The following is a 12,553-nucleotide window of genomic DNA, read 5'->3' as shown; positions in this document are numbered from 1 at the left end:
AAAAGATATAAAAAACATGCAAGTACTTCCATGGTGGACTGGAAAAATATAAGAAAAATGCAAGTACATACACCTCATGGGCCAAGCTGTGGACAGAGATAGGATTGATTATCTGCCCATAGACGTGGTATGGATCCTCCGTATGGTCTCTATCTGGCTTGGTATTTGCTGGACTGAAAAAGTTTGGGAATCACTGACCTAATGGAACAGTGGGGTAGACTTAATCATATTTAAATATACTTACATATTTTAAATAAGTTTAATATTACATATGAACTGTTAAACGAATATCCCAGGAAATACTCAGGCATTGGGTAATACCAAGTCCAGAGCCAGAGGGGGACGTGCATGACACAGGAATAGAAAGACCTCTCAATAGAAAATCCCTGTGCCATGCACCCATAATAACACAAGTTTGTACATTTTGCCCGGAGTGTTCCTTTAAGGCTGATAGATAACTTCTCACCCAGAGGCTGTGTGGCACTACCTGGGGGGAGGGGGCTGTGTGGCACTACCTCGGGGGAGGGGGCTGTGTGGCACTACCTGGGAAGAGGGGGCAGTGTGGCACTACCTGGGAGGGGACTGTGTGGCACTACCTGGGAAGAGGGGGCAGTGTGGCACTACCTTGCAGGGGGGCTGTGTGGCACTATCTACAGAGGGCACTAAGTTTATGGGGGTACAAACTGGGGGCCTAACTTTTCTATGGGGAAAAAAACAGGGCCTAACATCTATATGGGGTTTCATAGTGATGTTTTCTGCCATATTACTGCCCCCGTGAGTTCACCCGCAAAGGGCCCTACTAAGACTGTGTCGCCCAAGGGCCCACATAAAGCTGGAGCCAGCCCTGCACACACAAACATACATATTAAAACACACACATAGGTACACACACATAATTACACACACATAATTACACACACATAATAATACATACATAAAAAAACACACACACCACAAAATAATGCACACGTACAAATACACATAATAACAAACATAAAAAGACACACACAAAAATACACACATGATAACACACACACACACACACACACACAATAGTCTTAATAACACACACATAATAACACAGGTATCTGCTCTTTGGTACATGTGGGTGGCCCTTAAAAGGGCCTTTGGGTCAATAAGAGAGGCTTTTAGATGCCTGGAGAGCGTTGGTTTATCTGGACGTACCAGCGGGGCTCGGCCTGGATCTTAGGCACGATGCCCCCCTGCGCTACGATGACATTTTTAAGCAGCTCGTCCAGCTCCACATCTCGATGCATTGCCAGCTGTAGGTGACGAGGTGTAATGCGGCAGCTATTACGACGTAGGGCTGCGATGCCGGAGCCAACCAGGATATCTGCAGTCATATACTCCATCACAGCGGCCAGGAACACTGGAGCAACAGAACTGAAGCGTCTGCCATAGTTCCGTTTCCTCAGAAAGCGGTGTATATGGCCGACTGGAAACTTCAGGCCAGCCCTGGATGTTCTGCTCCTGGCTGTGGCTCTTCTCTTTCCTCTCAGACTTTCTCTTTCTGACATGTTCACAAGAAACAAAAGGACTACTGCATAAAACAATAATCCAGAATGAGCAGAGCAGGCGGCGGCTGCTATTTATACCCAGTGCTGCTCTCTGGTGCAATTCCAAGTCATGACCTCACAGTCAGCCTGATTATTACCTCAGGGGTGGTTCTAATTGGCTCTTCTGGGTGGTGCTGCTTTCTGATTGGTGGAATTCCAAGTCAGCTTTATAATATTACAGTTTGAAAGAGATGTTTAATTTGCTTCATTTAAATGACCAGTAGTTCTGCACTCTGATTGGTGGAAATTAAATTTAGCTTCAGGACATCACAAACAGCAGGAGATGTCCAGTTTTTTACCTCCTGACCCTTCAGTCCTGTATATTATCCACCATCCTACTCCTGAACTTTAACTTTTCTTAGTAAATCAAAAGCTATAACTGGACACCAGAATTCACTCAAATCCTATAAATCAAACTAGAGCCGCCACGTACAATCGGATATGGATCTCTATTCAAATCCAAACCAGTAAATACAAAGTGTTTTACCTCATGGGATTCAGACACATTCAGTATAAAGAACTCACAGACAGGAATGGGCATAAATAAGAAAATATACATCACATTGTCCTGCAGTCTTCTTGATTTCTATAAATGGAGACATTTATCTCTTTCCCTCCATGTCCCTCACTATCATGGTTTCATGGGCGCGATGAGGCCTCAGCAGACTGACAGATTTACCATAATTTATGACTGAAATTCACGCAAATTATGGTGCGACGTAACACCTGCTATTACACCACTTATTGTGCAAAAGTATTAAAAAAAATCCTCAAACAAAACGACCCGTATAATAATGTTAACGTGTTATTCATACCGCATGGTGACAAGTAAATGGCGTAAATTTTGGGGTAATGGGAAAAAAAGCAGTTCCAAAAAAACTATTCTGCCGTTTGTTTTTTACCGTGCGGCATGAATAACATGTTAACTTCATTATATGGTTGTTACGATTGTGTATTTTTGTAATACTTTTGCACAATGGGGAACTTCACAATGTGATCTATTGATCGCTTCCATAATGCTTTGGCATACTTAATAGGCATATAGTCATGGCAGGCCTGGGGGCCACTGTAAGGATTTACCTTTTAAAGAGGACCGGTCACCTCTCCTGACATGTCTGTTTTAGTGAATACTTGTATTCCCAATAAAACCCCAATTCTAGAGCGTCTTTTCTTAGAACTGCGATGTGCCGTTCCGCTGTTACTCCTAGAAGTTTATTAATAAATTGACAAGTGGGTGTTACCAGTCCGCTAGTCAAAGGGGCGTGTCTCTTCTCATGAGCTCATTGCATAGAGAATTTTACAGAACCTGTTGAGGTCAATAGTTGTACAAATCCAAATGCTTCACCTAATAGTGGCGGCAGACTGTGAAGTCCGAGTAAGAACTAAATGTGGCCGTAGTAAAACTGTCTCAGCTGAGTACTGTAACGGTTTAGAAACTTTTTAGTGTGCACGGACCCGATATGGTTAGACCCGGAGTCTCTGTGGGTCAGTTTTACGCCGTGTGCCACCATACATGTACATGAGGCCCTAGTCTTCATAAAATGTAAAACTCTATGAGGTCTTATGAGTACAAATACAAAGGGACAAGTGACAACCGTATGTGAAGGTATTGAGATACCTTGAGATTACGATTCTTAGGGCCTATCCTCCAGCTATAAAGAACAACTACATGTCCACTATTAATTGCATTCAAAGTTTATTTTCCATAAACAATTGGTTATTACAATCATCTCCAACCATAGATGAATTTTGTTCTACCAAACATTGTGTGTGCATTAGTTGTTACATAGAAAATAGTGAGCTTCATAGTTTCCATAGTTGGCCCATTCGATTTGTACTTGTGGGGGAACTTAAAGGCCATGGTGGATAAGAAAAAGATATAAAAAACATGCAAGTACTTCCATGGTGGACTGGAAAAATATAAGAAACGTGCAAGTACATCCACCTCATGGGCCAAGCTGTGGACAGAGATAGGATTGATTATCTGCCCATAGACGTGGTATGGATCCTCCGTATGGTCTCTATCTGGCTTGGTATTTGCTGGACTGAAAAAGTTTGGGAATCACTGACCTAATGGAACAGTGGGGTAGACTTAATCATATTTAAATATACTTACATATTTTAAATAAGTTTAATATTACATATGAACTGTTAAAGGAATATCCCAGGAAATACTGAGGCATTGGGTAATACCAAGTCCAGAGCCAGAGGGGGATGTGCATGACACAGGAATAGAAAGACCTTTCAATAGAAAATCCCTGTGCCATGCACTCGTAATAACACAAGTTTGTACATTTTGCCCGGAGTGTTCCTTTAAGGCTGATAGATAACTTCTCACCCAGAGGCTGTGTGGTACTAACAGGGAGGAGGGGGCTGTGTGGCACTACCTGGGAAGAGGGGGCAGTGTGGCACTACCTGGGAGGGGGCTGTGTGGCACTACCTGGGAAGAGGAGGCTGTGTGGCACTACCTTGGAGGGGGGCTGTGTGGCACTATCTACAGAGGGCACTAAGTTTATGGCGGTACAAACTGGGGGCTTAACTTTTCTATGGGGAAAAAAACAGGGCCTAACATCTATATGGGGTTACAAAGTGATGATTTCTGCCATATTACTGCCCCTGTGAGTTCACCCGCAAAGGGGCCTACTAAGACTGTGTCGCCCAAGGGCCCACATAAAGCTGGAGCCAGCCTTGCACACACATAACATACATATTAAAACACACACATAATTACACACACATAATAACACACACATAATAACACACACATAATAATACACACACACACACACACACACACACACAATAACACACACATACAAATACACATAATAACAAACATAAAAAGACACACACAAAAATACACACACACACTCACACACACACACACACACACACACACACACACACACACACACACACACACACACACACACACACACACACACGCAGACAATAGTCTTAATAACACACACATAATAACACAGGTATCTGCTCTTTGGTACATGTGGGTGGCCCTTAAAAGGGCCTTTGGGTCAATAAGAGAGGCTTTTAGATGCCTGGAGAGCGTTGGTTTATCTGGACGTACCAGCGGGGCTCGGCCTGGATCTTGGGCACGATGCCCCCCTGCGCTACGATGACATTTTTAAGCAGCTCGTCCAGCTCCACATCTCGATGCATTGCCAGCTGTAGGTGACGAGGTGTAATGCGGCAGCTATTACGACGTAGGGCTGCGATGCCGGCGCCAACCAGGATCTCTGCAGTCATATACTCCATCACAGCGGCCAGGAACACTGGAGCATCAGAACTGAAGCGTCTGCCATAATTCCGTTTCCTCAGAATGCGGTGTATACGGCCAACTGGAAACTTCAGGCCAGCCCTGGATGTTCTGCTCCTGGCTGTGGCTCTTCTCTTTCCTCTCAGACTTTCTCTTTCTGACATGTTCACAAGAAACAAAAGGACTACTGCATAAAACAATAATCCAGAATGAGCAGAGCAGGTGGTGGCTGCTATTTATACCCAGTGCTGCTCTCTGGTGCAATTCCAAGTCATGACCTCACAGTCAGCCTGACTATTACCTCAGGGGTGGTTCTAATTGGCTCTTCTGGGTGGTGCTGCTTTCTGATTGGTGGAATTCCAAGTCAGATTTATAATATTACAGTTAGAAAGAGATGTTTAATTTGCTTCATTTAAATGACCTGTAGTTCTGCACTCTGATTGGTGGAAATTCAATTTAGCTTCAGGACATCACAAACAGCAGGAGATGTCCAGTTTTTTACTTCCTGACCCTTCAGTCCTGTATATTATCCACCGTCCTGCTCCTTAACTTTAACTTTTCTTAGTAAAACAAAAGCTATAACTGGACACCAGAATTCACTCAAATCCTATAAATCAAACTAGAGCCGCCACGTACAATCGGATATGGATCTCTATTCAAATCCAAACCAGTAAATACAAAGTGTTTTACTTCATGGGATTCAGACACATTCAGTATAAAGAACCCACAGACAGGAATGGGGATAAATAAGAAAATATACATCACATTGTCCTGCAGTCTTCTTGATTTCTACAAATGGAGACATTTATCTCTTTCCCTCCATGTCCCTCACTATCATGGTTTCATAGGCGCGATGAGGCCTCAGCAGACTGACAGATTTACCATAATTTATGACTGAAATTCACGCAAATTATGCTGCAACGTAACACCTGCTATTACACCACTTATTGTGCAAAAGTATAAAAAAAAATCCTCAAATGAAACGACCCATATAATAATGTTAATGTGTTATTGATACCTCATGGTGACAAGTAAATGCCGTACATTTTGGGGAATGGGAAAAAAAGCAGTTCCAAAAAAACTATTTTGCCGTCTATTTTTTACCGTGCGGCATGAATACCATGTTAACTTCATTATATGGTTGTTACGATTGTGTATTTTTGTAATACTTTTGCACAATGGGGGACTTCACAATGTGATCTATTGATCGCTTCCATAATGCTTTGGCATACCTAATAGGCATATAGTCATGGCAGGCCTGGGGGCCATTGTTAGAGCCCCGGCTGCATGGAACCAATGGAGTGACAGAGGGAGCCCCAGTCACTACTGAAAATGGCAGGAATCAGAACTCTCTCTATTTTACAGCCCACACACTGCAATATGGATTAATAATACGTCCAAGTGCAGGAAGGGGTTAAATAGAGTTATAAGCTCTCCTGACATGTCTGTTTTGACACGCTCCAATGGCAAGGGGAATCAAAATACCCAGTTTTCAATTATTCGTACTTTTCCAGGAAGAATTACAGAGGTACGGCACAGTACAGAATTCTAAGCAAAGATGCTCCAGAATTGTTATTTTATTGCTAATGCCAGTATTTACTAAAACAAACATCTTCGGACACGTTTAGGTTTAACATTCTGTGCAGATTTTTTTTTTATTATATCTTTATGGCGGTCAGAGCTCCGTTTTCATGACACAGAGCTCCGTAGATATGGATTTAAAGGGAATGTGTCGCTATAAATTTATTTTTATTTTTTCAGTGAAACAGTTAGTATTTAAGTGATTAAACATTGTTTTAATTTTTTCAATTATAAATTAGATTCTAATTTATAACATTTCAATGTGCTGGTCACTAGAGGGAGCAATTCCCAAAATTGCAGCATTGCAATGTGGTAAAGCAACCTCATTGCTTTATGCTGCAAATTTGGTGTAGACACACACGCTCTAGGGAGCTCACACAATCCCCCCTCCCTTATCCTGGCTAGTGCCAGGAGAAGGAGGTGGTTGAATCTTCTAATCCTCCTACACTGTGCATTCGCTCAGAAAATGGCGGACACAGTGTAGGAGGATTAGATACAGTGGTAATCAGACAGTATAACACGAACATAATACACACATCACATACACAAACATAACTTACCTGCTCCTGCCGCCTCTGCTGCCTCCGATCCTACTCCTCGCATCTTCGCTGCCTGGAACATATGTCCTGAAGCCGCGACCAGAAGAAGTCATCTTACTTCCGGCCGCGGCATCCGGTCCACATGAAAATGGCGCCGTATGTTGCTCTGCCGAAGACCTTCCTTTTGGACTGTTTGGGAGCGGCGCATGCGCCGTTCCCACACAGACGGCGTACACTATAGTGAATGGAACGGCTCCTGTTCGCATTCTCTATGGGGATGTATGTGCCGTATTCCATCTCTGTATGTGTCGTTAATCGACACATGCAGAGATGAAAAAAAAATGGCAGCCCCCATATTGAAGTAAAAGTAAGAAAAAAGAAAAAAGTACAACACAAAAACACAAATAAATAAAATGTATTTTAATAACATACTAAAAGCAAATTTATATTAAAAAAAATGTTTTCGCGACACCTTCACTTTAAAATACAACATGCTGGCTGTATGCAGCTGCCACTAGGGGGAGCTTAGGAGCTTCCTGCATACTGTGTTATTATGGAGTTCTATGTATAACTGGATGCAAGCTCCCCCTAGTGTTGCCTCAAGGCAACCAGAATGGCATAATTTACTTTCCTTCATCGCTATTAAGATATAATTGGAAAATATTTTGAAAATAAATGGCCTTTAAGGGTTGACATTCACTTTAAGGGCACCCTACAACTTTTAATTGTTAGCATTTATTTTACAGAATAGTAAAAGGTTATATAAGTTTGTAACGGACACTGATTAAAAATTCAGACTGCCTCCTCCCTCGTTTCCCTGCATGCTCCTTCATCACAATGTTCAGAGTCTCTGTCTGAGGAAGGGAACAAGTCCTGGATCCTCTCCAAAAGTATCTCTGTACAGCAGTGCGAAGAAGGAAAGCTAGCGATGCTGCTATTAAAGGGTAAACTCATGAAGTCAACAAATTTTCAAATTAAAGTTGGATCGGTGATTATCTTATTGCCCGAAGTCCAACTTCAGAGACCCCTTCATATCTGCTGTTATTACCAGGAAGCCTGTGCCTAAGGCGACAGGAAGGAGGGGGCGACATCTCTATTCAAAGGAACGGAGATAAATCGGAAGTTATACATCACACTGTCCTGCAGTCCTCTTGATTTCTAAAAATGCAGACATTTATTTCTTTCCCTACAACACAGCCTTTTATACTTTACTATTGGTGTTGCATCATAATACTAGCCTGTTGCGCCAACTTTTTGGGAAAAAAAACATTTAAGACACATTTATCATTGAAATACGCTAAAAACAGATGTATGCGACTTGCCCAGCAATGGGGGCGTGCTTATCGGGACAGGGGGCGTCTTGAGATTAGCCAAATTGGACCAAAATTGTGGCGCAACAAAGTGGTCTACAGTATCAGCCAAGCGGTGGTATAAAGTTAGACTGAAGTGTCTAAAGTTGCGGGAAATTTATCATCCAGCATAAACCGCTTTGATAAATTTGGTGCATCTAGTCTAATTGATAGCTGTCTGAATTTAATGGGGTTCTTCAGGGGACCCGGAAAAAACCAAGATGGTATTAGTAAATCTGCCCTTTTGTGTTTCAATTCTTCACCATTTTCATTGTCAGTGAATGGGAACACTCTTGTTTACATTCAAAGGCTGCAAACTCGTACATACCTTGTCCTGCTCGCAGCTGAGAAGTGGATACAATTGAGTTCAGTGTAGACAATACCCTATGAGCTAAATACATCAGTAGCACTAATCTCTCTGGTAGTTTGCTACAATGTATCGGTCTCGGGTCCAGGCTGTGTAGCTCACAGAGCATTATCTAGACTGGATACAATTGTGTTAGTAAATGTCGTCATTTATTTTTTATTTGGAGGAAGTGGCCGGGAGGCCGGAAAAAGCTAGAACAGGGTTTAGGGGGTCCCGTTCTAGAGATAGGTGCGGGTCCCGGCGGTGGGACCCGCATCTATCTGACATTTATGACATCTTTTGATTGACTTTTCTTATTTTTTTTGTAGGGGAATGGAAAAAAAAGAAGCTATTCCTCCATTTTTCAGGCTGTAATACTGCGCTCTGTTGCTACGAGTGTGACGTCATTGTACAGTATGGAGCAGTGTAAGGAATGATGGGGATGCCGTGCTCACTAGAGCGCCACGGCCCCTTCAAACAACTGATAGACGAAGGTGTCGAGAATAAGACCCCCACCGATCAGATATTGATGGTCTAACCTGGAGATACGTATATGTTAACCGGATCCCATAATAGCCTGTAGTTGACAGATGCCACGAGTAGGCATTTGTCACAGGCATCCATCATCCATGGGCTATTATGACACCCGTTTTACGTCATGAAAAGTGATTAAAAAGCCAATGACGTATATGTTGAACGAACGCTTGTAAAATATACCACAGAATGCTTTTTTTTTTTTTTTTTTTACTTATTTTCTTTTTGGAGTCAACCCTTGGAAGCTGAGCACCCTTTAGGAGTATAACTCCAGCTTTGTCACAGCGCCACCTTACACCTTGTTTTCTATATACCATAGAGTGTCACACGTCACCCCGGGTCTCCATGTTAAACAATGTATACCATGCAGTATGCAACTTTTTGCAGGATCCCATTGTATGGCATAGCATAGTCTGCTACACATTTCCATACCTAAAAAAAAGTATACCGACGTATACCAACCCAAAAGGACACGCTCTTGACCTCAATAAGCTAATGGAGACCTATGGACATGTTTAGCATGTACGACAAGAAGCCTTCCTAGCAATACACGAAAAATATACATCACAAACGTGACAAAAACTGGTCTTGACTGTTAGGGCAAATTTATGAAAACGGTCATACTCTTAGGGTATGTTCACACGCACTGTTTTCAGACGTAATTCGGGCGTTTTACACCTCGAATTACACCTGAGAAAATGGCTCCATTACACCTACAAACATCTGCTCATTTCTTTCAATGGGTTTTACGGTGTTCTGTTCCCAAAAGGTATATTTTTACGCGTTGCTGTTAAAATACGGCGCGTAAAAAAACGCCCGCAAAAAAGAAGTGCCTGTCACTTCTTGGGACGTTTGTGGAGCAGTTTTTCATTGACTCCATTGAAAAACAGCTCCAATAACAGCCGTAAAATACGCTGCGGAAAACGCGAGTTGCTACAAAAACGTCTGAAAATCAGGATCTGTATTCAGGCGAAAACAGCTCCGTATTTTCAGACATTTTTGGTCACTGCGTGTGAACATACCCTTATTCTTAACTCCTTCCCGACATTTGGCGTATGGGTACGCCATGGAAAGCTATGACTTCCCGCAAATTGACGTATCCATACGCCAAATGCAGAAGGGGTTAAAGTGTCAGTGTCAACAGCAGCCATCTTTACACGAGGCCTAGGGGGGAGCCTCACCCGCCCCGCATCGGCGATCGCTGCAATTGGCCGGTCAATTCAGACCGGCCAATTGCTGCTGTTTGCGGCTTTCGCCAATCACTGTGCCACAGGGCACAGTGATATGGTGGTTATTGGTGCTGTCTAGGCCAGCACCAATCACTACCATGTTTCATGTAACCGGTCGCTACGGTTGGTCGGTTTGCACCGACCGACCAATCGCAGCCATGGCAGGTGTTTGAAACACCCTCCACTAGCCCTGCCCACCTCATTCCGGTTAGGAACGGTGAGCAGAGCTGGTGTGACCGTCTGTGAAGCCATACTTACCGAATCTGAGGCCTTCTGTGCTGCGATCCTGCTGTGACGTCTTCATCCGACTGCTTCCTGCTGAAGAGTGAACCGTCATCATCATCATCTGTGCTGCTGCTGATTTTTTTTTTTTTTTTAGCAACAGCACTTTTTTTTTTTTTAGCAACAGCACTCTTTCCCTTTTTACGCCCCACGGCCGCTGAGTGCGGATCAGTGACCACCATCACTGACCGCAATTTTTGGCACAGGACTTTCTTTCTTTTTTTTTGTATGTTTGCAACTCCCTGTGTGGCCATCACTGATCAGCATCCGTGGTAATTTTTGTTGCCGCAAGTTTTTTTATTTTTTGGCCTTTTCTATTACTGCACCTTTTTTTTTGCGTGCGCCCTGCGGCTACTGAGTGCTGAGTCTAATAATCAGCCTCAGTGGTAATTTGTTTACGCAGGTTTTTTTTGGCCTTTTTTTTTATAAAACTGTAAAAAAAAAAAAGAGTAGCATTAGAGTAGCTGACGTTTACTGACGTCCGTTTTGTAAAAAAAATATATAGCAGAAGTTATAGCTATATATTTTTTATACAGTTTGAATAAATTTACATCTTATAGTCAGCGTCCATTTAGTGACGGACATTCAGTTGGTTCACAAAATTTTTGATAGCGTAGCGACAGTTAGTATAAATTGATAGCGTTATAGTCAGCGTCCGTTTAGTGACGGACATTCAGTTTTTTTAACTGAAATTTGTTCACTAAATTTTTGATAGCGTAGCGACACAGTTTACAGTTCTATATTGAACGTTCAATACATTTCTTTCTCCTAGATTTTTCTTATTCTTCTCTTTTTCTTCTTTTTTTTTTTTCTATAAATGTTATATTACACGTGTAAAAGCACAACATACACAACCACCTCTATAAAGAGTATTACACGTGTTGAAGCACTACATACCCCCCTAATAAAAATGTCCCAATTATCTCAAAGGCTCTACTCAGCTGAGGAGGCATACGCCATCCTGGCCTCTGACACTGAATCGGCCAGCGAGGCAGAAGAGGAAATTGCCCCATTCCTCTTGACCTCATCATCCTCATCCAGTGATGAGGAACCCCCCGCAAAGATGCCCCAGGAAATCAGCTGAGGCAACCCCCAAATGAGTGATACCCTGTGGAACCCACCCCCTGATAATTATGAGCCTCACATTCCAGATTTCACAGGGAGCTCAGGAATTCGATTTGAGAATGTAGGCCTCGCAGAAATTGACTATTTCAAGCTCTTTTTCTCTGAGGATTTTGTTAATGTAATGGCGGCCCAAACAAATTTATACGCCCAACAATTTTTAGCCCAAAACCCCACGTCATCATTAGCTAGGTGGACCCCCATAGAGGCAGCAGATATGATGAAATTTTGGTGCCTTGTCCTACATATGGGCCTAGTAAAAAAAACAGAGATTAGGCAATACTGGAGTGCGGACATTTTATACAGCACCCCATTATACCGCATGGCAATGACCCGGACACGATTTGAAATTATTCTGAAATTTTTGCATTATAATGATAATGCACAGTGCCCACCCCGTGATGACCCCACATACGACCGCCTATTCAAAATCAGGCTAATGATTGATTATTTCTGCACCAAATTTCAGGAAGTGTACACCCCCGAAAAGAACATAGCAATAGACGAGTCCCTTGTACATTTTAAGGGAAGACTAAAATTCCGTCAATACCTGCCAAGCAAGAGGGTGAGGTATGGAATTAAAATGTACAAGCTGTGCGAGAGCAGCTCAGGGTACACCTACAGGTTTCGGGTTTATGAAGGGAAGGACACCAGGATAGAACCTCCATAATGCCCCCCTGTCCTGGGAGTTAGTGGAAAAATAGTGTGGGACTTGGTGCA

At 42.7% G+C, this 12,553-nt stretch overlaps 2 protein-coding genes across 2 annotated transcripts; both read right to left on the bottom strand.

The window, feature by feature from the left end:
• Positions 1-1,148: 1,148 nt before the first annotated feature.
• Positions 1,149-1,538, bottom strand: LOC142750311 (histone H2A-like). The gene has a single exon (XM_075859307.1). It carries the CDS (start codon positions 1,536-1,538, stop codon positions 1,149-1,151), a length of 390 nt encoding a protein of 129 aa, XP_075715422.1.
• Positions 1,539-4,625: 3,087 nt separating this feature from the next.
• On the bottom strand, positions 4,626-5,015 carry LOC142750310 (histone H2A-like). Its single transcript, XM_075859306.1, has one exon. The coding sequence runs from the start codon at positions 5,013-5,015 to the stop codon at positions 4,626-4,628; it is 390 nt and encodes a 129-aa protein (XP_075715421.1).
• Positions 5,016-12,553: the final 7,538 nt, after the last annotated feature.

Source organism: Rhinoderma darwinii, chromosome 3, assembly GCF_050947455.1.
Source record: "Rhinoderma darwinii isolate aRhiDar2 chromosome 3, aRhiDar2.hap1, whole genome shotgun sequence".
NCBI classification, from domain to species: domain Eukaryota; kingdom Metazoa; phylum Chordata; class Amphibia; order Anura; family Rhinodermatidae; genus Rhinoderma; species Rhinoderma darwinii.
The sequence above is the reverse complement of the archived record's forward strand: the minus strand, read 5'-3'. Positions and strand labels throughout refer to the sequence as shown.